Source organism: Melanerpes formicivorus, unplaced genomic scaffold, assembly GCF_026170545.1.
Source record: "Melanerpes formicivorus ecotype bairdi unplaced genomic scaffold, bMelFor1.0.p_v2 SCAF_14, whole genome shotgun sequence".
NCBI lineage: Eukaryota > Metazoa > Chordata > Aves > Piciformes > Picidae > Melanerpes > Melanerpes formicivorus.
In genome coordinates this window covers 8,219,766-8,240,803 of record NW_027142366.1, presented here as the reverse complement: position 1 = coordinate 8,240,803, position 21,038 = coordinate 8,219,766, and the positions used below count along the sequence as shown (strand labels likewise).

Genomic DNA, 21,038 nt, shown 5'->3' with positions numbered 1-21,038 from the left:
TTAAAGTGCAGGAAAAGAGACGTTACAAAGTGCTGTAGGTTCAGGTTGAAATGATGCACAATTATAACAATGTAAATGATTAAAAGAAAAATGTTACTCCACAGAAAGAATTGTGCTGCCTGGTCTGTTTTGTGCTATGCTCTGTTCTCATTACTTCAAACGAAGCAAATAATTAAGCAAAAAGGGTTTCAGCCCAGATCCTTTTCAACAGAACATCCAGGCTTCACGTCTTCAGATAAAGACTAATTTTTACAGTGGCTCCTTTGGGAAACACAAACCCTGAAAGCCAAGTGAACTGAATGAAGAGGATCTACCCCAGCCAGCTCTAAGTCTATATTGTCCACAGCAAACAGGTCAGGAAAATGTTGTTTGTCTGACTTCCTAGTGTGGCTGATCCTCGAGAAGAAGCAGATGGTACTGACTCAAGAGAAATAATTTCAGATTCTTAGAGCAGGTCAATAGACATTGCCATGATTGGGGCTTTTCCTCAATTTTCCTGGTTAATTTTCACCTCTAGGCTTGCAGGTGGAAAAAATGCTAAAAACTGTTGAAGGCTCTCACAGCAGAACTCTGCAGATGTTTTTGTAGGGATTCCTGGATTTAAAAGATTGTTTTTTCTCCAGCCATTCTTGAGTACTATTTCCAGTCTTGAATACTGCTCCTGAATTGTTCTTTCTTGCCTCTTTTCTTTACAGGTTTTTATGTAGATTTTGTCATGGCAGTGCTCTGAAATCTATATGTCATAGCTAAATCATAGGATTAGAGGAGTATAAGAAATGAGGGATATCTTACTGTGTTATTAAGAAGAGTTATCAAAATTATTAGCCTTATCTGTTGAGCAACATTGGATCCATTGAGTTTCAGGATTAACAGTGGAGGTCACAACCTGAAAGAAAGGTTACATTTGATGAAAATCTCGATGGTTTTACTGACAGATGTTTCCTCAATTAAGGAAAAACCCCAAACAAACCCAGTAAAAATGAATGTATATCCCAGAACACGCCATAAAAACTCTTTAGCAATATCCATTTTCTATGAATGTATCTAGGGAATATTTAGAAGACTGCTTTTTACCAGTAGAGCCTTTTGCAAGAACAGAAAAGGAAGTTAACCTGTACAGTCACCCACCTAACCCTTGTATTGAGTTCAGTAACTTGTGTTTAGTGGTTGCAAAGGGAAAATCAATAGGTGGACTCAGGCTTTAGAATCATTGTATGCCTCTGGGACTCCACTGGCTCCTGACAGTGAGCTCTTCCAGTGAACACTAGCTCCACATTCTGAGCAATTCCAGTTGTTGTTTTTCTCTGTCTTAGCTAAGGTTAAGAAAAGCCTCTAAATAGCATTAAACTTCTTTGCTGCAGACCTGTGCTCAACTGTAATCTTCTAGACTGCTGAAAATAATAATAATATAGAAAGGAAAAAAGGAAGAGTAACAATGGAAAGGAAGAGAGTAATTTGACTTTAGGGCTCTTAGGATCATTATGGTGAGTACAGATGGAAGAGGGCATTTAGAGTGAGAAAATATAGAGAAGTGTCCAAATCAAACTGGAGACCTGTGTCAGGGATTACTGACCCTAAGGATGTATGTTGTGAATGGTTGTATCAGCCCAGAATTGTTTGAGCTAAAATGATGAGAATCTTGATGGAAGTAGTCTGGTCATGTTCTTGAGCTCCATGTGAAGGAAAAGGAATAGAGAATCAGGTACTGAATGCTTTGATATTAGAACCAGTAACCTTCTCATAATGCAGACAATAACATCTGATGTTATTTGACTGGGGAGAGCTGTGGGCAATTAGCAGCCCCAAAGAACACATCCAAGAATCTGTAAGGATCATCTGAGCTACAGAGAAAACACCAGATGAGTACAGTTCATTAAGTCTTTAAAAGGCTGGTGGTAAGAAAATAAAAGGAGGCAGAATGGGCAATGTCACATCTAATTAACTGTTCAAAACATGTGTTTGGCTGTGACTAGCCTGAATGACTTCAATTAATAACTCTTGGATTCATAACTGTTTTCTTCTTGCTTGTTTCCCTTTTGCTGTTGTTGTTGCAGGGTTCGTAGCAACAGTTCTGCTAATTCATTTATTTTCTTGTATAGTCTACAGCACCTACATACATCATCTTCTGCCATGAAGCTGTTTAAATTACAGACTTTAAAATCCTTGTGGACTCTAAAGCCTCCTAATAGGACTTTCCATGGACACCCCAGGCTGCTTGTCTCGGACGTGTATTCACAATACGAGTCCGTCAGGCGGGGCGAACAGGAAATACCAAAATACTTTAACTTTGCAAGTGATGTGCTGGACAAGTGGTCTGAGATTGAAAAGGTAGAGGATCTTTATTGTGCAGACACTTTAGTTTAAATTTTAATTTTAAACAAGTTGGGGGTGCCTAACAAAAAATACAAAACATCAGGTGCCAAAACCCCAGAGTTCTATAAACCCTGCTTCTTTCTTGCTTTATTTAAAAGATGTCTCTGACCCTCGTTGCTCCCTATGTGGGTAGGAAAAACAGCAGTAAGTCCCTTCTGACTTTGATTTAACCTCAGAATTGCCATGCTTATTCCTTTTGCCTACTGCAACATTAGCTGTTCACCTCACAAAAACACAGGTAAACTGTTGTCCCACAGATGTTTAATTGCCTTGCTCCAAAGTGGATTGGATTCTGTGTTTGCCCAGATGCCCTATAGTTAGAGACCACTTAACTCCCCTCTTCCTGAGCAAGCAGACCAGAAAGAGTCCTGGGATACTGTGTTGTCTTATGTTCTATGCCTATGCTGCTTCTGTTTAACAGTATTCTACAAGTCTATTCAGAACACCAGGACTATTATATGACGTATTTAATATTATCTGTTATTTTGTAGGAGCATTAATGCTCAGTCAAAATAGGATCCAGGCTAGAAATTGAGCCTGGAGATAGAGATAGTAGGGCTAGTAAACATTTCAGGTTCAGAATATCTGAGCTTGGTCTGTAGAAAATCTTGAACCATGAAGGACAAAGAGGAAGAAAGTAACTTTTGTGCTAATTGGGAAATACTCAGGTCTTACATAATTTGCAGATGTTTGTGATTTGTAATTTCATGGTCTTAAAGAAGAAAATGTGCTGGCTTTGAATTACTGTGTTTTGTAGGCTGGAAGGAGACCACCAAACCCTGCCTTTTGGTGGGTAAATGGAAAAGGAGAAGAAGTGAAGTGGAGCTTCGAGGAGCTGGGCTTCCTGTCTCGGAAAGTGGCCAATGTGCTGACTGAAGTATGCGGACTGCAGAAGGGGGACAGAATTGCTGTGGTCCTGCCACGCGTCCCAGAATGGTGGCTGGTGTATGTGGCTTGCATGCGAGCAGGTCAGTGAGCATGTCTGAGACTGGTAGAAGTGGTTAATGCAGGCTGCTTGGGGGGATCAGGAATTTGTGTGGTTTAGAAAGGAAAAGTAATGTAAGAACCTAGTGAGTGGCCTAGCTACCAGTTACTCAGGTACTCCTGAAGGATTTACACTAACTGCCATAGGACAGGTGGCTTCTGCAGCAGACATGAAGATGGCAGAAGGCAGAGAAAAGCCTTGGAAGTCACCAGACATTTCACTCCTTACAGGAGAGCACAAGCAGCTGCATTAGACCACTGTAACTCTTTGGCTTGGCAATGACAGGACAAATTAATCTCAGCAATCAGCTTGGGAATAGTTTAATGGTTTAGGTTCTTAGAGAAGAATCAGATGTAAAAAAAATGCCATCCCAAACTAACTTTATTGCTCTTGCAGGAATTGTCTTAATTCCAGGAATATCCCAGTTAACAGCCAAAGACTTACTGTATCGACTGCAGGCGTCAAAGGCCAAATGCATTGTTACTGATGACACGTTGGCTCCTGCTGTGGACTCAGTGGCATCTGAGTGTCAGTTCCTGAAAACAAAGCTAATCGTGTCCAAAGACAGTAGGGGGGGATGGCTGAACTTCACTGACCTGTACAAGTGAGTATGAGTTAGTAAGACTGCAGTCACAGTGCAGAAAGCAGATCTCTTCTCCAAAAGTGCCCATCTAGAAGTACTCATCAAATGCCAGCATTAAGGTTTTAGTCCTGATTGCTTGATTGCTGATCCACATCTGAGTTGTTTACTAACAGTAATCTTGTTCTGGGAAGTTTCTATCCTGTTTTTCTTAAACCTGTGTTTTAGGAAGTAGAACTTCACATTGTTAAGTCTAATTTGTTGAAAAGCTTGTGTGATGCTTCTTTGTGGTAGGAGTCTTGCAATATGCAGTACTTCCTTACACTCTAAAGCCTGTGGGAAGCAACCAGTGAAGTGATGATTGCATTCTTTGTTTTAAAGGAACCAATCTGCTGACCATTCCTGTGTGAAAACAAGTCTTCAGGATTCAGTGACTATCTTCTTCACCAGTGGAACCACAGGTTCTCCAAAGATGACTGAGCACTCTCAGGGTAGTCTTGGTTTCAGACCCCTTTTAAGTGAAAGGTATGAAAAGTTTGAGCCTGGATGAATATGAGACAGTTGAAGCTGCACAGTAGAACTGATGGAAAAATAACTGAGTAAGACTTACCAGTGTTGTATGACCCCAGTCCTTCTCCCTCTGAAACTGGACTAGAAACTCAGTAGATTTCCAGGGTAGGATCACCTCAAGCATTTTCATATTTTAATCTCTCTAAGGAGAGGATAGGAGTGGGTGAAAGGGCAGCCATCAGCTGGGAATACTTTAGTGCAGAGAACCAAGAGATCCTATGCCACTTGGGCTGCAAAAACCTTTGTGACACATAGATGAGCAGAGGTTACACAAATCATCCTGGTCTCTCAGCAGAAATACCTAGTGTCCAACATAGCTTTTCTGAGTAATGCTGCTTCAACCCTATCTTCCTATGTAGTGGAAAGTCACTTCATTGACATTCAGACCCTTACTCTATCCTGTGTTTTGACTGACACCATGTATGTGTAGTGTATGTATATTTATGCAAGCATACAGTTTATGCTAGGACTAGCAGTCCATAAGATAAACTGCCTCAGGGTGCCCAGTGCCCATGTGTCTCATCAGAAATCTTGGGTCAGTTGGTTTCTTTTGTTTTCTTTGTGTAGTGATTTGGGTTGGGCTTTTTTTAAAGCAAAAATTTTTCATTATCTTTTCATTCTGTTTTTTTTTTTCCTCTACTCTGTCAGATACTGGTTGGATTTGACTCCCTCGGACATAATATGGAACACATCAGACACGGGATGGGTAGTAGCTTCACTGGGAAGTGTTTTTGATCCCTGGACTTTTGGAGCATGCATCTTTATACATAATCTACCACAGATTGAAGCATCAACCATCCTAAATGTAAGGAGAAACTTGGGGAGATGTGTTAATCTGCACAAAGGGCCCCCAAAATAAGTCTGAACAGCATCCATAGATTTCATGAGAGCTCTGTCCATAGTTGTGCTCAAGGTGCTGTATCCATTGCTTAGAGGCCCTGACTGAATTTTTAATGTACACAAAGGGGACAAACCTGCAGTTCATTCACATGTTTTGCTCATAGCTGGTTGAGTACATGAATAAAAATCATCCAAAAGCAGCACTAATTGCTGGCCTTGTGTTCCAGTGATGGTGGAAGTAATAACAGGTGGTATTAATGCAAGCAAATGGAAGTGTTTCACTGGCCAAGATGAAAGTGAAAACCTCCCTGTAATATAGACGTGAACAGCCTTGCTGTGGCCATGCTCCAAGCTGTGCAGTCTGTGTGCAGCATGGGATTGTGTCCCATCAAATGTACTGTGAGCCTCTGCGTATTACACCAGCTCTAGGAGAGCTTCTTGCCCAAAATTGAACACGTGGTGCTTCTACATAGGAAGCAGAGCTGCATTTGCCCCTTCTGTCACCTACTTACTGTCCATGCAGAAGGCAGTGTTCTGTCTGTGCTTCACCTGTCTGTCTTGTTTCACTTGCAGACTCTCTGCAGGTTCCCTATTGACGTGCTGATCGGTGCTCCCACACTGTTCCGCATGCTGGTGCAAAACGATCTCTCCAAGTATGTCAAGAAATGGTTTACTAATGTTTAACCTACCCTCGCTAAACTTCAATGATCTCCCACATCTGGCTGTTTGCCCCAAAATAGGTAGTCATTTAGTTTAAAATATCCTTCATGAGAGGACCATTCTTGAGTGTGCTGAGCTTTAAGATCAAACAGGAACTTGATGTAACTTTCACTGCTGAGCTTGTGAGCAAATCCCTGAGGGTGTGAAACTTGAGTGCCTGTGGAATTTTTTGTCATGATTTTCAGTGATCACATTAACTGTCCATGCTTTGGGAAGGACTGTCATCCTAGAAAGGCAGCCTCAACGTGAGTGTGAAGGAATGACTTGTGGCAGTTGTTCATCATCCCTTGCTCCAGTTCTCACCGCCTGCCACTGTTCTTTCTTCTCCTCTTGCACTTTCTCACTTGGGCTGTTGCAAAGGTCCAGCAATCAGAGCCCTGGCTCAGCAAATTGCTCTGTGGTTAGTTATAGGCATGTCCTTAAATCTCAGCTGACTTCAGCAAAAACTTTATTTTTCTTCTCTGTTTAACTCTTGACTGCTACTTACTTCTATGGATAGTGCTGGGCCCAGACTGCTATCTTTGCTCTAGTGGAAGTCCTCTGATTTTCCCCCTTCATGGCATTATTTGTTTATGGTTTTGTGCTCCTTGTCTTGCCTAATAGATTTAAGTACTGGCTTTCTTGTTTTTTTTAACTCCCTGTGAAGGTACAAGTTCATGAAGCTGAAGCACTGCCTGAGTGGAGGGGAGCCACTCAACCCAGAAGTCATGGAGCAGTGGAAAAGCCAGACTGGGCTGGACATCCATGAAATATATGGGCAGACTGAAACGGTACTGCTGTAGGGTCAAGATTCTGTTAAATCTGGGTAGCTCCTTTTTGCTTCACAATGTTCTGAGGCTGTGAAGGTTTCACTAATACCTTCTCCTGATAAACTCTGAAAGAACACCATTTCATGGCTCTCCTTACAGAACCCGCCAGAAGCATGGATTGTTGGGAGAAGATGTGCTTTAGTAACTCCATAGATGTCCTTAAGCGAATTCCAAGTGACAGGCAAGAGGATAGAGTTTGAATCTAAGGAAGAAGACTGCTTAGCAGAGCATATGAGCTCTTCAGCTAATGGAACAGGATTCTTCCAGGGGCTTTCTTGATTTTTTGCTTATCTGTGCCACATAGCACTGACATAGAGGATCCTTTAAATTTTAACTCCTTGCCTTGGAATTATCCTAGAAAATACCTTTAATGAGTTGAATGTGAATGTATCAGTTTTCCATTGCAAAACTTTGGTTTGTTTTGTATATTTACAGGGAGTAATCTGCTATGGTTTTAAAGGAATGAAGATTAAACCTGGATCAATGGGGAAGGCAGCTCCCCTTTTTGATGTTCAGGTTTGTTGGCTGCTCTTTAGGCTCTCTCATAGGCTTTTTCTCCTTTGGCTTGAACGTTTCTATTTGTCTGTTTGTTTGTTTTCTCATTGGACTAAAATCTAACTGTTTTTCATTCTAGATTGTAGACAAAAATGCTAACATCCTGCCTCCAGGACAGCAGGGGGAAATTGCTGTCAGAAGCAAACCTATAAGACCACTTGGTTTATTTTCTAAATACGTAGTAAGGACTTTATTTTATTCCTCATCACCACCAATCTCCCCAAGATCTCTCCAACTGCAGAGTGGTTCAAAAGACTGAATGTTTTTCATTGTTCATTATCAATGTAGTTTGTTTGTTTGGATTTGTGGATGCTAGAAAGGGGAAGAGAAGAGTTTGTGCAAGATTGAGTTTTGTTTTGTTTAAGAACCAAAATGTGGGGATAGTTTGTTTGTTTTGAAATGCATTCTATTGTGTTTTATAGCAATGTCAGGACAGTTCTTGAAAATTCTGGAGTGGAAAATGAAGTTCCAGTGCATTTAACATATCTGTGTCATAGCAGAATGTATGGCTAATTCGTGCTCAACATCTAAACGGCTGTTTGCAAACCACTAGGATAACCCTAAGAAAACTGCAGAAAGTGAGCGTGGGGATTTTTATGTCACTGGAGACAGAGGAACTGTGGATGAAGATGGTTACTTTCAGTTTATTGGAAGAGATGATGACATCATCATTTCTTCAGGGTCAGTTTGCATGCTTCTGAATCTGCCATTGTATGATCTTACATGTTGTGTTCCTGGGGAGCTTCTGATGGGACAGTTCTGTGATGAGTGTGTTGACCTCTTGACTTGCTTTATTATTAGCTTTTCATGGACCTGTTTTCTCATCTTGCTGATGTCAGTGGCCTATCTGTTTCCCCTAGAACATTTCATTTGTTTCAACAAACAGTGAAGGTTTCCATTGGCAGAGGAGGGATTTTAACCTAGTTTGGTTTTTGACTAAAATTGAAGGGCATCTCTTTCTTATTCAAAGGGCATTGTGGACTTGGCTGTGCTAGGTGATGAGTTGGACTCAATGACAGTAAAGGTCTTTTCCAGCTAAACTATTCTATGAAACATTTTGGTTTTAACATGAAGAAATTAATTGCATGTATGATGTGATAGCATAACATGGCATCAGCTGACACAGAAGACCTCAGCTGTAGGGTGGGGTTGAGCTCTAGCTTTGGAGCCACAAAGTGGAGAGATGAAGAGCATTCCTCTACCACATGAGCACCCTGGAATACTCTTATCTTCTCACACAGCCAACTTTCCCATTCTGCCTGAAGTTTTTATAGCTGGTTGCTGCTTTGTTTTGTTTTGGGGTTCTCTCTGCAATATGAGGACTAAAATACATTTGGTACTGGTGTTGCAGCTCATGCCATCAAATTCTACTGTTTTCTTTCCTTACCTAGATATCGCATTGGGCCTTTTGAAGTAGAGAGTGCCCTGATAGAGCACCCTGCAGTAGCAGAAACAGCTGTTGTCAGCAGCCCAGATCCTCTCAGAGGAGAGGTAATGATGCTGAACATTGGTGGGGGAAGCAATATGTTTAAATATATAGCTATATAAAGCAGTTCCTACTTCACTGACTAATGTACAGCCCTGAGGCAGTCATGTCATCCTGGATAATTCCACCTGGGGGGACAGGCAAAATCCCTTCCAGTTTACATGCCTTTGCTCTTAGTTTCTTTTCATCCCAAGATCTTATCTGTGGAGAACATTACAGTAATGCTTACATTCCCCTTCTTTTTAAGCACTTCCCTGAAATTGTCTGTCTTTTCTGAGTGTCTTGGTGTAGCCAGAGTTCCTCTATAGCTGCCCTAGCATCAAACTTGGGCTAGGTGTATGGAGTAAGCACAGCCCTGTGCTGGGACAGTATGGGCCTTCTGTGCTCAGCTTCAGAAAGAACTCTGCAGAGACATGTCTTATTAATCCTCCTCCTTTACCCCCATTGAGAGGACAGAGTAAATGCTTTTGCATTCTAAGGGGGGCAAGAAGACCGCCTTCAGCTTTCCCTTCTGCACAGCCAATTCTTACACTGTGCTGGTTTCTCTGTTCCTCCTTTCACATGTCATGACTCTGAACTGTACTACTCACTGGTAATCTGTATCTCAGCTCTTAAAAATGGATGGTGTCAGACCACTTTTGTTGACCTTACTTTACAGGTTGTGAAAGCATTTGTGGTCCTGTCCCCAACCTTTTCATCCAATGACCTGGAAAGCTTAGCCCGTGACCTGCAGGAGCATGTCAAGAAAACTACCGCTCCGTACAAATACCCTAGAAAGGTAAATGCTGTTGAGGAGGAACTTGAAACCAGGGCAGCCTACCATCAATGTCAGGACAATTACTGCTTAGATTTCCATAGTTTACCTGAAAGAGAGAGTGGTAAAGATTCAGCTGGATCACTGGCTCCAGAAAATCTTTCCTAAAAAGCATTAGTTCATGTTGACAAAAGCATTTGTTTAAACCTCTCCAAAATCTTCTGGCTTTGTATAACATTTTAGCTAGATCTGCATGCTCTAAGCCAGGCCCACAAGTCTCCATTTTGTATTTAATCTTCAGCCAAGCACTCTGGTGAATTTAGGGTTATACCTGGCTGAATCTGAATAAGTTTTTATCTACTGATCCTCACAGCTGATAAATAAGAGGAAAGCCCAGGAGGATGTACCTGATGTTTTTTAGTAATCCCAGCAGCACAAGCAAAAGAGCTACTAGCAGTGCCTCGAATGAACTAAGGTCCATTAAGACTGTGAGCCAGTAACATCCTTTTTTGCTTCTTTATGTCATTCATCTCTGATCTCTGACACCACTGAGGTATTCATCCTTCTGTTACAGGACTCATGTTACAGTTGGGAGGGAGTGATGCAGATGTTTGACCATCTAGGCACAGTGTGCTGCCTTGATTTGGCTTGGACCTGAACCTTTGGGCAAGCAGCTCTTACTGATGGGGTTCCTTTTCCTTTTGGTATTCCACATATGCAGAGAACCAGTCCTGGGAAACCAGCTCTGTAGAATATGCTGCATTGCTGTCTGTCTTTTTTCATTTAGGTGGAATTTGTCCAAGAGCTGCCCAAGACAGTCACTGGGAAGATAAAGAGGAATGAATTGAGAAACAAAGAGTGGGGACGGATGTAGCATTGTCTGGAATTAAACAGAACTTCTTTCATTCCATTGACACCATCTAAATTTCTCTGATACAGCTGCCTCTCTACTGATCTGTTTTTTGCTAAACACCTGAGCATCAAAAACTGCAGATAACATCAAGATGTGATGTCTGTGCCTGCTTCCAAAGCTTCTAATGTCAGCACCACGGTTTCAGTTCCTGAAGCACTACAGAAAAAGGGAGCAAACCATACAACTCCATTCTAGTCCTGGATATCCACAGGCCCACCAGAATCTGGCTTATGACCCACATCTTTTAGGTAGTGTCAAAGATCAGTGAAGAGCTAATGCTGATGTTGATTGCCTGCTCCAAGGTGCAGAAAAGGCAGCCATGGATTTGAATGGTTCAAATGCTCTGTCCTTAAATGCAGCATGTTTAAACTGAATGCAGCCCTCCTGTCATTTACTGAAGATGGAAAGACTCCTTTTTGTTGATGCCAGCATAACCATTCTTGTATAACACATTGATGCCAAGCAGTGCCAGCTTCTCCACTACTTCTTCCACAAATGCTCCCTTGTGCAGAAGCAGCTTCATTGCTCACCCTCTGTTCTTAGACAGAACTCATGTACCTCTTCTGAGGTCTTCAAAATTAAGTTTGCTGTTGGGCAGGTGACCCAATCTGTAGAACAGACCATGGTTCTTTGCCATAAATAGACACTTAACTATGAGACCAGTCTGCTTCTGCTGCCACTTAGAGGTGAAACCAGTGAAAAAACTCTCTTGATCTGGCTTGAATGATCACGCTTCTGTTGAACAGGTAGCTCTTGTAAGGAAGCATGTATTGTGGTGTACACATCCTTACTTCTTACAGTTGCAATAGCTGGCCAGACTTTAAGGCTGTATCAGTTCTTAGGTGTTTATCCTCAGGTTTTTTAATTTTGTGTTTTCAAGATAGATTTTGTTTTCTGATACAAAATTTCATTACTTGACAAAAGCATCTCCAGCCTTGGAGTCCTCCTCTGTTCATTAAATAAGAAGAAACTGCTGGAGAACAGCAGTATCTTTAGGCAGGAAAGGATGTCTTTTAGAGCTGTGTCTCACTGCCTCAAGTTCTGAATCTACTGCAGCAGGAAAGTGAAATTGGAGAAGTCTAATTTTGAGAAAGTAAACTCTTTTATTTCTTGAGAGTGAGCACTTTGCTTATATCAGTGACACAATTTCTGTAGTGGCAACTGCTGAAATGAGAGCAATTCTCAAAAATAAATGCCTACTTCATTCTTCTTGGACAGTAGCTTCTTCTTTTATTTTAATGCTCCATAATATTTGACAGGGATTTCACAGTATCACAGTATCACTTAGGTTGGAAAGGACCTCGAGGATCATCAAGTCCAACCTATCAACGCAGACCCCATGACTAGACCATGGCACCAAGTGCCACGTCCAATCTCCCCTTGAGCACCTCCAGGGTCGATGACTCAACCACCTCCCTGGGCAACCCGTTCCAATGATGAACGACTCGCTCGGTGAAGAACTTCCTCCTCACCTCGAGTCTAAACCTCCCCTGGCGCAGCTTGAGACTGTGTCCTCTTGTTCTGGTGCTGGTTGCCTGGGAGAAGAGGCCAACCCCTTCCTGGCTACAACCACTTTTCAGGTAGTTGTATAGGGCAATGAGGTCACCCCTGAGCCTCCTCTTCTCCAGGCTAAACAATCCCAGCTCCCTCAGCCTCTCCTCATAGGGCTTGTGTTCAAGGCCTCTCCCCAGCCTTGTTGCCCTTCTCTGGACACGTTCAAGTCTCTCAATGTCCTTCTTAAACTGAGGGGCCCAGAACTGGACACAGTACTCACTTTTCACCGTTTCACTCCTAAGGCTTCTAGGAGCATTAAATTACATTATCATAAAACTAATCATTGGTTCCTTGAATGCACTCATTTGGGTACATCACTTGTGGCTGCCTCAGGCTCTTTTCTGTACCTAGTTGAGTTTCTTCTCAAAGCTATACATTCCTGGGCCTTCAGGGACCTCACATCTTCTAGGTCTTTCTGCTTGGTTTCAAACAAGTGAAATGATAACCAGATGTGCAGACTGGGATTCAGAACCCCTGGGAGCTGTCCTTGTCTCTGCAGTTAGCTGTTTGGGAAGGTCAACTCTGGTAATGCCTGAGGACTGGGAGGGTGATTTATTTATTTGTTTATTTCCCTCACCAAATTTAAGGACCTAAAACCAAGCAAATAAATTCAGAGCTGGGGAAATTCAGAAGTTTTTTCTTTAAAAGAAAAAAAAAAGGTCTGCATGAAACTACCACACTGAAGACAGGAGTTTTACAACTGATTTTAGTGTGATCATGACTCTTGACTCTTTAAATCCCAGGCTTCGGCGCTAGAGTTGTCGCCTGCACTCACAGCCTTGCTTAGCTGACCTCAGGAAATGGATTTCTGTTGTACTCAGTGCCTGGTTATTTGCATGAATGAGCTGGGATCAAAGTCAAGCAGACTGTCAGGTTATTCCTTCCACATGCTGTGGCTGTAGTGTGTGAGGTGCTCTGCTCCATGCTTCAGGAACCGTTTATCATTGATACTCAATACACTTTTCTGTCTTTGGTTCAAGGCAGTTTGTTCAATACTCCTCCTCTGCCCAAGATCAGAGCAATCAATGCATTTCCTCTGATCCATGCACATTTGTTTTAGAGCCACAGGCTTGCAGCAGCAAGCAGTTGAAAGCAAAATGTGTCTTTCTAGTACAAGGCTTTCTTTTGGAGCCAAAAAAGTTCTAAACTTAACAGAATTTTATTGTTCTGCCTAAAAAAATTTACGCTTGTCATTAGACCAGCCTTTCCCTTTGAGATGTCTTCCCCATCCCTCATGCAGCCCAGCTGCAATTTGATGTTTTCCTCGGAAACTTTAGAAAAGGCAATACCTGCATCAGAAAAAGTATTCTGTAGCAAATATCTTCTGATGCATGACCTCCTGAGAGTTCACAGTCCTCTCATCCACAGACATGGTAAGGTGAGACACATGCTCCCTGCAGGGATTATGGAAGTGCAACGTTATGACGAGGCTGCAAAACAACCTCACCCAGGTGCTAATGCTGCTACTGACTGTATGATGTTACAGCATGATCTTAGCAGGTATCCACTGCACCAGAGCCACGTTGCAGGCTGGAGCTTTCTGCCTTAGTCCCATTTCACACAGAGTGTGTCATGCACTGTCAAGAGTGTAATAATTCCACAAACTGAGATCCTCATGTGGCCCTGGGCAGCCTGATGTAGTTGGAGGTGTCTCTGCTCACTGCAGCAGGGTTTGGACAAGATGGCTTTTCAAGGCTCCTTCCAGCCCAGTGCAGTCTGTGACTCTGTGACCTGCAAAACTGCCATTTCTGGTTGTTTGTAGCAGGATCCTAGATTCAAATGAAAGCTTTTTCCTTCAGTGAACCTAATGCACTGATTTCCTGGGGTTTTCCCCAGTATATATATGGGTAAGTGCAGGAGCATCAAACCACCCTGCTGTGATGATAGAGTAGGGGTAGGTGTATATGAATGTCATGGCCAGACTGAATCAGGATGTTTGCAGTCACCTCTCTTCTGGAACACTCTTGTGGACATGATGTGGCTGCCTAGACACCAGTGAAGAACTCCTATTTGCTAGGAATGCTCCCATGCTCCCCAGAAGTAGTTTTAAGGACTATTTGAGGAGCTCAAGAGACAACAAAACCCAGAAAGCTGCCCAGCATCTGACTCAGAAACCTATATTTTTGCTGGCTTGAAAGCACTTTGTAGAAAATTGTATTATTCATCTTAGTCTTTCTGTTGAGCATCATTTATCCAGTTAGTGATTGCTGAGTGTTGCCTTACCCCAGCTCTATCCTTCGGGTGTTAAAAGCTTTTATTGTTCTGTCTCCTGGATTTACATCTCATGATCCTGAAAAATTAATTCTTCAGCAGGTGGAAAAAAAGTTACTGCACCTTACAAACCCCCAAGAATGAAAAGTGTGGCTGAGTTCTGAATATACAAATAGTTCCTGGCAGTACACCCTGTAATAAAAGCTCTTCCAATGAAGTCAAATAATCAGGTCAAAAATACAATCAGATTATATTTTGGAATACTGGAAATGTACTTCCCCCCCCCCCCCCCCCCCCCCCGGAACTTCTTTTATTCAGGTTTTGAAATGTAACATTAAAAACCTTACCCCATCCTAACCACAGAAGTAAACATTGCTTAGCTGAACAGCACAGGCCTGTCCTGATAGGATCTGATGTTGTCTTCTTATGTTGAAGCTGCAGCTGAACCTCTATTAGATTTCACTGTGATTGTATACAGGGGAATGAAATGTTCCTTCGCCTAATCAAATTGTGTCTATGAGCATCAATTCATCCTAATTATTTCAAGCAAAAGAATCAGACCTTACAAATTGAATACAGTGATAAAATATTAAATGTATTTCTAGACATTCTGAATTACTAACTGAGCAGAGAAAGGTAGTGGTTGGATGTTACAGGAAGAAGGGAATTGAATACTGGAGTGTGGGCAAAAGCCTCAGCTGGCCACAATCGATAGCCTGTCAAGTTCCTCAGCAGAGCTGTTGTCATTTGCACTGCTTGCAGATTATCAGGGTCAAAGGGTTCAGCAGGTCTGGGGGAATCTCAGCATGCTTTTCACATCTCATTACTGGTAGCAGTGGACCGTGCAGAGGTAAACAGTAACTGCAGCAATTCCAGGTGAGGCAGGAATCAAACTCCAGTAGCAGAGTATCTGGACTGGTTGAAGTGAACTCCAGGGTACTCACATTTCAAATTAACCATGAATAGTTCATCAGGAGTAGCAGGATGATCCCTACCTGGCTAGGTAGTGATGCCCCAGCTCCCAGAAAAAGCTTCAGTACCTGTCTTTACCCTCCCTCAGTTTCTACACAGGATTCCAACAACCCTGATGCAAGGTTTGAAATTTCCCTTCCCTTTCCCTGAGCAGCAGCTTTGCTCTCGGAGATCAGCTGTTCTTTCTTTGATTCGATCAGAACCAAACATTGGATATTTCAAACCAAATCCCATTTCTGGAAGCAGAATAAACAGAAATAAGATTTGATTTATTTTTGTTCAGTGTAAAAATAACAACATGTTGAAAAGTGTCATCTGTTCACAGTTTCAGAATCTGAGGATTTTTAAGCACATTCAGATGTCATATGCAAGTACTTCTTGTGAGGGTAATCGACTGTGTCTGAAGTGATCAGGTTGTTCATGGGTTCCATTTCCGTGTGCAACAAAATTTTTAATGCAATCTTGGGAAGTGTTTGTGTTCAAAGCAATCTGAAAAATAGAATCCTGGAAGAGCTTGCTGGGGCTTGGTACTGGTCCATGCAGCTCTATCTGGATTATCCCGAGCCCTGTTTGAGTGGTGGAAATTGCTCATTACAGCAGGGAAGGTCTCAGGGGGTTTCCTCTTTGCTGCAGTCACAGACCTCTCAGTCTGTACATTGGTTCAGTCAGGCCAAGGTGCTAGTGCAGCTTTGCAAAGATAACTAAACCTGAACAGGAGAAAATAAAAAAGAAAGAAACAGGTGAACCAAAACATCTCTGTTCCGCAGCGAGTCCTAGCTCTGCCTCACTGCCCAGGGTTTCAGGCAACCAAATAAAGCCCCTTAGGTGCTCACTTGGTGGTCCAAGCTGTACGCCGGTTCAGTGGGCTGTGATTATCATAGTATCATACTATCAGTCAGGGTTGGAAGGGACCACAAGGATCATCTAGTTCCAACCCCCCTGCCATGGGCAGGGACACCCCACACTAGATCAGGCTGGCCAGAGCCTCGTCCAGCCTGCACTGCTGGTGTTCGCAGTATCACAGTATAACTTAGGTTGGAAAGGACCTCGAGGATCATTGAGTCCAACCTATCAACACAGACCCCATGACTAGACCATGGCACCAAGTGCCACGTCCAATCTCCTCTTGAACGCCTCCAGGGTCGATGACTCAACCACCTCCCTGGGCAACCCATTCCAATGACGAACGACTCGCTCGGTGAAGAACTTCCTCCTCACCTCGAGTCTAAACCTCCCCTGGCGCAGCTTGAGACTGTGTCCCCTTGTTCTGGTGCTGGTTGCCTGGGAGAAGAGACCAACCCCTTCCCGGCCACAACCACCCCTCAGGTAGTTGTTGTGTTCACTAAGTCACTGCTGATGTGAAGAATTACTAAGTCACCCTACTGATGAGCTTTTTTCTCTACAATGCAGCTCACTCTTTCTGTGGGCACTGGGACTGATGCACTGCCTGCTGCATCCTCAAAAGACCCTGTGGTTTTTAAAATTGCAGGCTTGCCACAGGAAAGGAATACAGCTTGGAGTGGAGCTGTGCCCAATAAAGTATTGTTCTTTCTCTTTACAGACAAGCCAGAGTTTGCTCAACAGCTACCAAAGATGATGTCTGGGAAAATCCAAAGCAAGAAACTAGGGAACAAAGAGTGGGGACCGTGTGCTCATCCTGGAATGTTTTTCTGCCTTCTGGCTTCCTGCTCCTTACCAGTCTTGAGAGGTACTGGACAGCCTTTTCCAAAAGTGTAGAATATACCAATTTTTGTTCTGGTGCTTTGGGGTGTTTCTAAAGGAATATGTGTCCTACCATTTTAAGTGAGAGAAACTGATTTGAAAATAATAGGGAACATTTGCAAATCAGACTTGCCTTTAGCTTTTGCCTTTTCTTTGTTTTCTTTATGGGCCTTGGTGTCCCTGAAAGCCACAAACTGTGGGACTCCATGTGGCAAATACTTCTTGTGAGAATGCTTTTTGATAATTGTTGATGGTCAGACTACCAGCTTCAACCAGTGCTGGGTCACACAGAGTTTCAGGATTAAATATAATCAAGGATTTCCTGCTCCAGGTAGGCAGTTCAAACAGTGAGATATTTCCATAACAGTCAAGCACAGTTACGTGGGTGCAGCAGAGGTTTAGACCACCCCTGTGAGATCACATCTCACATTTCTTGTTATCCCTCTCTAGCACTGGCACCTCACACAGTGCTGTTACAGCACAGCTTGTGTACTCTTTATTCTTGCTTCAGATGATAGAAGTAGTAGTTGAACCCTATGACCGAGGCAGTATTTACTGGAGTATAAAACACACCAGTGAACAACTATTATTATTATTATTATTACTATTATTATTATTACAACTACATATTATATTGTTTATTATATTTAATTATATATATTCATATTATATTGTAATTTTATTATTACATTATATTATACTTGATGATGATTATCATAATAATTGTTGTTGTTGTTGTTATTGTTATTAAAAGCCCAGGGTTATTTATCTCAACAATTCCTGGTTCTGCTGTAAACCCACTGCACAGTACCCACAATCACATCTGCTGTTCTACCAAGAGCCTGGGAAAATAAGAAGAGTCCCCTTTACTAAAGGTGTTTATAACCTTTCAGGAAAATGGAGTTATTAACTGGCAAACAAACACAAGTCCCAGGAGAGGACTTCTGCCAAGAGGCTTCTGCAGGTGGATCTTGTGTCTTTCACACCCTTGAGCTCTGAAATGGATGTTGCTTTACTTTTTGCTACAAAACACATAACAGCTTGAGGTCAGAATGCTTGTGTGTAGCCTTTTTCAAGGTGTTATTTAACAGCACTTCCCCTTGCAGGGCATATTGCCTGTGGCAGCAATGCCAGCAGAATGTACTGTGACTGCAGTAGATTCACCTAAGCCAGGTATCTCCTAATGGAATAGCTGGAGTAACTGCATCACCTTGCTGCCTTCCAGACCATGGATTTTGTGTCTCTTCCCTTTGTCACCCTGTAGTTTAAGCTTGGGTTGTCCTGCTCAGAGCTGATGGCCCACATGTGTTTTCTCCACAGAAGTTTCCATCAGCTGTTACAGGTGATATTTACTGGCACCAGGCTTATGAAGATCCTCCTATTTTTATCATACCAGTGCTCATGAAATGTTTAACTCTGGAATCTGAAAAGAAAGCCCCACTGTGGCTATTCCCAAAGTCCTTGGTGCCACAGTGTTATGTATTAATGTATGGTCGATTATCCATTCTCCAAAGGCAGTGAACCAGAAATGCAATTGTTCATACTCAGCACTATTTTCATCTCTTTTTCAGCTTTTTCAGTGCTTGTGCCTTTCTTCAGAATGTACTTGGAGAAAGGAAATCTGCATTCTTGGGGGGAAATCAGTCCCCACCACAGAATATGCTGTGTGACACCAGCAAAGGTCTACAGCTGCTCAGACAGCTGGAGGGATGCAGGAAATGGCAGCGTTTGCCCATGAAGTGTTAGGCAAGGTACATGAGGTGGAGTTGGGAAAAAAAGTCTCACCTGATCACAAATAACATCTCCAGGTAAGCACAGCCTACTTAAACACTCTGAGAAATTAGTTTTTATTGAGCAGTTGTCCATAGATTCAAATCTTCACAAAGATGCTATCTGCTCACGTGGGGAAAAAAAAAAAAGAAAGGAAAAAAAATGTTGTGTTTTATTCATTTTTCTTCACATGATTTTCACTTTTATGAAGGAAGGTGGACTGCCAGAGAGCAGTTACACCTTTTTGGCTTGTATCAAATAGACTGAAGAAGTAGTTTCTTTAATGCAAGAACATCTTCTAGGTCTGAACCTGCAATTGCTGGTTCAGATCTAAGGGGAAAATGAAACAGTAGCCAATTCTACAAAGACATCTCTGATTAACTGTGAGTTCTGGAATCAGGCCTGTTTTATTGACCCTTTTAGGGACAGAGATAAGAAACAATATGTTATGAGCAGACTATATGGAAAAAAATGAAAGGCCTCCAACTTAGTCTCTGAAAGTGGATCTATCCTGAGCACCATGTTCCCAGACACACAGCTCTAGTTCACTGTTTTTACAATGTGTTTTCAGGGTAATACACAACCTCAAATGGTATTTTCTGAAGCCAAATTCACCTCTGGATGTTTCAGAACAAATGCAGATGTAACAAAAGCATTAGTCTGGTAAGGAAATCAATGAGAGAATGTGGAAAGCCACATGATACTTTGCTATCCAACATACACAGAGCAAATGCCAGGGGGAGGAAGGGGCATTGTGGACAAAAGGAAGGCTGAGCAATGGTGCAAAGAATGTGGACATGCTTCTTTTCAACCCAACAGTAAAGATATTTATCACATCTCTTCTGCATTCATTTAACCTCATTTGACTCTGTAGCTTGATCATTTGGCAACCAAAGGGGCTGGCAGGGGCAGTCTCTTATGACTGATAAAATTACCTTCATTTTTCTTTCACTTCCTGTGGCTTGTGTCAATCACAGTAAATCAATTTGGTTGTGCTAAATCAATTTGATTTAATGTTGATAGACTTAAAGTTCAAGCTGCTAGTATTTACTGGACCCAAGTTGTACTTTCTGCTTACATTGTGCCTGGAGCAAAGAATCTTGTAGAAACAGAAGTGATTTTGTACTTCAGATCTGCACATCTGTATTCCAAGTTCAGGTGTGGGGACTTGTTTTACCTTCTCATTTCTGGCTTGAACAGTGCTGGCTTTCAACAAATCAGGAGAAGTTACAAAGTGATGGAGACTGAAAGAGAAAACTACTTGATGAATTTCTAATTGTATTGCCCTTTCAGGTGTTACCATCATCCCAGGGACAACACAACTGACAGCACAAGACATTGGCTATAGATTGCTGGCTTCCAAAGCAAAGTGCATTATTACAACTGATGTGCTTGCTCCTGCAGTGGACTCGGTTGTGTCCAAGTGTCAGTTTCTGAAAACAAAGCTAATTGTGTCTGAAAGCAACAGGGCTGAATGGCTGAACTTCAGTGACTCGCTCAAGTAAGTGCCTTCTACTTTAACTCCATCACAGTTATCCCTAATGGAAATTTGTTCACGTTGTTTAAACATACTTGTGCACTTACATCTCATTACGAACTCGGTACCTTTTGAGGGGGTGGCAGAAGTGATTTAGTCTCTTTTCTATGAAGAAAGGGAATATGTGGGGATAACCAAATTCCTAATTAAAAAATAAGTGCAGCCTTATGATGCCTGAAGTTTGTCACATGTATCTATGAAGTAATATGGAGAAAAGGACAGGAAAGCCTCTTCTGTTGACAGCTGTGGCCCCTTTACCCTCTAAAGCTCAAAAGAAAATATCTTATACAAATGATTCAAAGCCATATTCCTAAAATTAGATGAGAATAAGGCTAATGAAGGACTACAAAAGATTACTGCAAAGTGAGCCTAATGCGTACAGGAATTCACCTGTCTCACTGCTGAAAAGCAGCTACTAAAATGACATGCAGCAGACAGTTCCTCACTGCCATGCTTGTGACTAGGAGTGGAGAGGCAGAGTGGGGAAGGGAAGCAAACACCCTCCTGTGATCTGCTCAAGGCCTTAGGTGTGATTTTACCAGCTGATAGCTTGTTAAAAGCATCTGTGCCACTGAAACAATTGTTCCAAGGTGGGATTCCAGCTCCTTGGACACTTAAAGGGCTTTGTAAAAGATGTGCCATGTGTTGTCACAAGCTGAGGTGTCTGAACTAGCGTTACCTGTGCAG

The 21,038-nt window shown here is 42.3% G+C and overlaps 1 protein-coding gene across 2 annotated transcripts; it reads left to right on the top strand.

Moving 5' to 3' along the window:
- The first annotated feature begins 264 nt into the window (after positions 1–264).
- Positions 265–16,949, top strand: LOC137445267 (acyl-coenzyme A synthetase ACSM4, mitochondrial-like). Of its 2 annotated transcripts, XR_010988382.1 has the most exons (15): positions 265–353; positions 2,100–2,328; positions 3,131–3,341; positions 3,755–3,962; positions 4,320–4,463; positions 5,157–5,313; positions 5,922–6,001; positions 6,715–6,838; positions 7,313–7,393; positions 7,512–7,613; positions 7,986–8,113; positions 8,824–8,923; positions 9,577–9,696; positions 10,460–10,833; positions 16,884–16,949. XR_010988382.1 is itself a non-coding variant. In XM_068146827.1 (14 exons), the coding sequence occupies exons 2-14, from the start codon at positions 2,131–2,133 to the stop codon at positions 10,544–10,546; spliced, it is 1,740 nt and encodes a 579-aa protein (XP_068002928.1). In that variant the 5' UTR covers positions 265–353; positions 2,100–2,130; the 3' UTR covers positions 10,547–11,794. The 2 variants fall into 2 exon arrangements, 1 of the variants encoding a protein (XP_068002928.1); XM_068146827.1 differs by lacking the exon at positions 16,884–16,949 and having other exon boundaries at positions 10,460–11,794.
- The last annotated feature ends 4,089 nt before the right edge of the window (positions 16,950–21,038 follow it).